The sequence below is a fragment of the Medicago truncatula genome, chromosome 7 (genome assembly GCF_003473485.1).
Source record: "Medicago truncatula cultivar Jemalong A17 chromosome 7, MtrunA17r5.0-ANR, whole genome shotgun sequence".
NCBI lineage: Eukaryota > Viridiplantae > Streptophyta > Magnoliopsida > Fabales > Fabaceae > Medicago > Medicago truncatula.
In genome coordinates, this window is record NC_053048.1 from 46,367,498 (window position 1) to 46,373,439 (window position 5,942).

General features: G+C 35.3%; 1 protein-coding gene across 1 annotated transcript; it reads right to left on the reverse strand.

Annotated features, from left to right (window-relative positions):
- Nucleotides 1-838: 838 nt before the first annotated feature.
- Nucleotides 839-5,942, reverse strand: LOC11423672 (tyrosine decarboxylase 2). Its single transcript, XM_003625349.4, has 13 exons — nucleotides 5,900-5,942; nucleotides 5,612-5,744; nucleotides 5,465-5,537; nucleotides 4,643-4,873; nucleotides 4,271-4,434; nucleotides 3,875-4,015; nucleotides 3,250-3,309; nucleotides 2,690-2,854; nucleotides 2,524-2,580; nucleotides 2,239-2,303; nucleotides 1,779-1,902; nucleotides 1,442-1,579; nucleotides 839-1,368 (listed from the first exon to the last, which is right to left on the reverse strand). Coding segments are annotated over exons 1-13 (1,476 nt in total). The 5' UTR covers nucleotides 5,902-5,942; the 3' UTR covers nucleotides 839-1,245.

Genomic DNA, 5,942 nt, shown 5'->3' on the forward strand with positions numbered 1-5,942 from the left:
AATTTGGATAATCATTCGGAATTTGAATCTGATGATGTCGATTGCAAGGTTAGCGGGTATCTTCTCCCCAAGCATGTGTTTCTCTTGCTTTCAATTTGTTGGGCTATGTCATAGGATTGTAGAAATTTGAAAGGGAAAGGGAATTTGAGTGTACCGGATTTGACTCATTTGGTTTTGTCGGCGATTACGTTGTGTGTTCATGATAAAGATGAAGGTGGGTTTGATGTCTGGGATTGTGATGTTTTGAGTTTGGAAGTTCAGATTCGTGTGGGGAAGAGTAAAGAAAGGAACCAGGGGTATTTTGGTCTTTTCTCACATGTCTGGATTCTCTAAGGGCAAAATAGTAATTTTGGTTATGAATTGCTGAGTCAGAAAGGCCTTGTCCCAGTCATGTTGTGACACGTCATCGCCATGTCACTAATTATGTGACACATAAGTAATCAGATGTAATTAGGGTCAAAAGTCAAATGATTAGTAATTGCAGGGAAGTTTTTGAAGGATTAGTAAGTACAGGGACGAAAATTCAAACGGACCCTATTTACAGGGACTAAACACATATTTAATCTGAATGTTCTTAACGGCTTTGGAAATTAAACATCTTGATTGCTATGGCAAACACCAAAGCAAATGCTATTGGACATGCAACATTGACAAGAGCAACCATTCCTAGAAAATCATGCTTGAAACCAAAGTAATTTCTCAGAAAATCTTCCACTGTTTGTCTTCCATCACTAGTTTCAATGTTTTGTTTTACATCTCCATATTGTGAAGCCACCAATCCAAAGAAACAAGTCTAAGAAGCAAAGTTACATATTTTAACACCAAAGAAACAACTTAATTGATTATTCAAAATCAAATGATCAATATATACTAACGTAATATATTAAGCTCACTCAATTAATTGATTATGGGCTGAAATCAATGTCCGACCACAGGGAGCTCAAAATCGATTAGAGTGAGATTCATAATCGATAGTAATGTTTCTAGAAAAACTTGTAATCAATTAATTCTGCCTATATAATCAATCAATTGCTAACATATTGTGTGCTTTATGCACTATACACGTTCCATGCATATGTAAATGAAAGCTGCTGCTTCAGACAACCTTATAAGCATACAGCACATGACTACGCTGCTAAAAGGAAGGAGTCATGTAATAGAGGGAAACATCACAAATCAATGCAGGCATGTGAAAATGAGGATATCTCAAAAAGCAATGGTGGATGCATCGAGAGCAGATTCATCCTATAAACTCTCTAATAGAGCAGTGGCTTTTTCTTGCAAAATCTGCCACGCCGCACTGACATGCCTCATTTCTGTCAAAGGTGCTCCTACTGCGAAACGTAGAATGTACTCACCTGATAGAACCTGCACATATTGTTTATCATCAACAGTCATAGGCTATAAACAGAACAAAAGCCCGAAGTTAATTTATGCATACCGTGTGTGTAATGAAAACATTTCCCGTTGAATTTACTGCATCGAGTAGATCATGGTTCAGTTTGTTTCCATTATCTTCAGAGTTTGGGGGAGGCAAAAGCCGAAAACAAACTAAAGAGAATGTTCGAGGCGCGACAACCTGTGTATATAATTTTGTTGCAATTTTTTCATGACATATTCAGAAAATTAAATGCAGTAAGTAACTAAGATAAGACATGTATCATTATTTGGCAATGCATGTTTTGATTTCAAAACAAATTATTTGGCGTAAAACTCTAATATCGGGTTACAGTTGTACGTATGATGTATTATGCAATTTGTTCTAGAAGGAAGAATACCTTGAACCTTGTGTCTTGACCAACAAGCTCCTCAAAGTAAGCAGCCAATGCAATGTGGTTTCTTATGTGAGTTCGCAGGCCTTCTAATCCATAGAGTCGCATCACCATCCACAGTTTTAATGATCTGGAGCCCAGCGTAGGTTAACAGGCAAGGTTACACATGTGTTGGTAATTATGAATCTTATACTACCAAGGATTTAATAAAAGTCATGACATCTAATCTAAGGTTCTCATTACATTTTAAAAAAACCAATAGATACATAAATCCATAAAAATCCAAGAAATATTATAATCATGATCACATCAAAATGGATTAGGACCAGGAGTCCAAATGCTAGAATAATTAATTCAAGTTTCCAGCAGGAGATAGATTTGAATACCACATACAAACATGCATGCCGTATATCTGTTAATAGAAAGCAAAGACAAGAGTTTCTAAAGAAAAATTCCAAAGACACACCTAAAACGACGTCCAAGCGGAATTTGCCAATCTTTGTAATCTATGACCATGTTTCCTTGAGAGGCCTTAAAATTCAATACCAAAAGACCACAATTAGACAAGAACTCAAGCTGCAAGAATGTGAAAGATATGCCTAGTGTTTAAGAAACATGGCTCAAATGACTTTGTTCCTGAATAAATGAAAGCTCCAAACCCACACACAGTTAAAACAAGTGATCCCAAATTTTGAAAACTTCTCATAGTGAAATTTCAATACAACCTACAAACATGTAAACAGAAGCCTACCTTATTTTTCAGATATTCCGGATTTGTAGACAGCGACTGAATCAAAGCACTTCTGTCCTGTATCAACACGTATCAATTTTACTTATATACATTCTTGTTTATAAAGTAAAGTGAAATGTTACAAAAACAGTTTCTGAAGTGACGTTTAGAATTATGTTATGGGTACCTTAACCCAAAGCACTGAACAGTCGAAGTTAGTAAGGAACCATTTATGTGCATTCATGTTAAATGAATCTGCTTCTTCAACTCCGTCAATGAAGTGGCGGTACTCTGGACATATACAAGCACTTCCAGCATAAGCAGCATCCACATGAAACCAAATGTTGTTGGTCTGCCAATAAGACACCCATAACCAAGTAATATCAGATTGTATCACTCTCCAAGATGCAGTCAAAACACTTATCAATATTTTGTTGGTCATTTCATAGGCAATGTTGCAAAAAGTTTAACTGTTAGATCTTAGATGGATGTTGAAGAAATGGCTTAGTCTAACAGTTGGCAAATCCATGTCTATAAGGTTTATTTTTTATGTTCCATAGGTATTGTTATCTCCTTGAGTTTCTAACTTCCGGCATAATTGTTTCTGATTTTTATCTATCACGCTGTCTTCCTAGTTCCTTATGAGTCACATACTTCTTTTAACTATTTGGACTTTGGTGTTAGTATCCTCACCAATGCAAATGTTATTATACTTGAAAGTTTTATTCATCAAATCAAATACATTACCCTAGCGACTTTCGCCAATGCAGGTAGAGGATCAACAGCTGTTGATGAAGTAGTACCAACCTGCGTGCATAAATGTAGCGTATGCAGTCAATGTGAAAAGTTAATAGCCACCTCAACTTGATGTGAATATTCAGATACATCTCCATTCATCAACAAGAAATACAGAACGAGCATTAGTACTGACCATAAAGTTTCAGTGGATAAAATTCCCCATGTTTATTATCCATTTAGTACAATCTTCAGATTTAATTAATATCTACGTAAAAGTCAACATGAAAAATATTCAACGCAAAATCTCCTAGCATGCATAGTTTAAGATCTAAAAGAGTATAATTTCATGAGACTAAGGTTGTTTCCCAGCAACACTAAACAAAGAAGCAAAGCTTCTACAACAACACGAAGAAGGATATATCATCCCTTGATCTAATGACCGGATGGTTTAGCAATTTCTAATTTGCACACCAAACTTACTAGTAAGATAAAAATTAAAAGAAAAAAAAAAGTCGATATAAGGAACACACACACACACACACACACATACAGACAGACAAAACTGGAAGTTAAGTATGCAATACATTACAAAGTAATTTATTACAAAATAATATTAGAATACTTTAATTCTTACGGTAGCACATAAGAAAAAGGGTATAAGACCACTGGCAATGTCATTTGAAATTGCTTCAGAAAGTACATCAGAGGAAAGCGCAAAACTTGTGGAAGAATCCGTTTTAAGCAACCTGCAAAGCTCTGGATTAAGTCCTCCTATCTGCCAATGAAAATCAAAAGATCATTATAATTAATTGAAAATGGTCTCTTTGATAATAATGCAATTCAACCAAGGAACACAAAGAAAGATCATGATAATAATTCATGAAAAGAGCTATTTTTCAAATCTAAGACTTGTCCCAGGAATATAAGACAGCTTGTTTACTACGCGTGTCATCTTAATGGGTAGGATTTTTTTTATATAAAATAGCAATAGATCAGAAGGCATTTTCAATTTGAAGTGCACTAACCATACCTGGCAGGCTTTTTGTAAAGAAGAGTGTGTTTGGTCAGATGCATATGTCACAAGCTTAGGAAGGGCACTCCTTCCAACCGTCCGCAGGATCTTGTCACGGGCAGCCAACAATACAACTAGTACAGCTTCACTAGCTGTTCCCTGTATAACTCCACCCCCTAGCCCTGTAATGTAATCACATCCATGATTCATAGACATTACATATCATAGTATATGAGCTTCTATCTAATAGGTATTTCATATGCCTTTTGGTCAATATTCAAAGTTTCATAATGCAAATTCATTCAAGGTGCAGTCTAACGAAATCTCAAGCAAGATTTTGCAAATTGCAACATCATCCAAACCCATAGAAATAATTATCCAAGATCGTACCAGTTGAAAAGAAATCAGGAGGCAGAAGGAGTGCCTTGGCAAGCCAGTCGAGGACAATTGTTTCGAGTTCAGTTGCAGCAGGAGAAGTTATCCAGCTGAAACCCACAATGTTGAGACCAGCACTAAGCATCTCTCCTAAAAAACCAGCAATGCTACTGTTGGATGGAAAATATGCAAAATAATTAGGGCTTTGCCAATGTGTCACCCCTGGTAGTATCTTTTCCTGTACATCTACAACAAGAAACAGAAACACATTTCAGTCATCTCCAAAATAATAATAATAATAATAATAATAATAATAATAATAATAATAATAATAATGTGTTCGTGGTAAAGAGGGATTAATAATCTCATGCTAGGCAGGGTTTTGAAGAAAGGTCTCTGACCATGATTTGGGACTTGTTTGGAAAAACAATTCAATTGAACGTCTATCATATCAAAGCTGATGTATAAGCTATTTCTATAGACAGAAAATATGGTCAATCTTTTATTCAATAAGCTTTACATTGTTTTCACAAGCTATCCTAAAGAGCCTATCAAAATTAGTTGATAAAAGTTGATAAGCATGACATAAGTTGTTTTCATAAGTCATTTCAAATACTTTGTCAAGTGTTTATGCCCGTGGATAAACCTAGATAAAATATTCATACGCCAATGCAAAAGCACATCAAGATTTTGATGTCTATGTGACTGTGATTGAAGCCTCATCAGCCACATTTGACCGCAATTCTCAATAGTATAATTATAAAGTGAGTTCATGGCAGACATAATCACCAAAATGATAAGAAGCAAATGATAATTGAGAAAAGTAAGTAATTAAACCATTTAAAACATGTTGCAATGATTCAGGATGAGTAGGAGCAGAATCTGGTAGAAGCTTTCCAAGATAACCTGGCTGCAATGGGGTAAAAATATTGAAAGAAATTGAAACAGTAACAAATATTAGATGAAAATGGATAGAAAGAGAACCTGAACTTGGCTAAGAACAGGGAAATTTTCAATTGTTTTGTAGTAATCAGCAATGAAATCAACCATCATATGACCTTGTTCTCTCAGTTGCTCAGCATCCATTGCCTTCAACTCACTTCCTCCTCCTTCTTCCCTGTATGTATGTACATTTTCATAAAACATCAACCAACCACATGAATGAAAGAAAGGTATATATTATCAATTATCATATACTTCATATATGGTTACTACTACTACTAGTAGTAACGATATGAGTATTGAATTGAATTTGATAGAGTTGCGACTCACATCGAAAAAGTTGGAGTTGAGAAAGTGAGAGAAAGAATGGCGA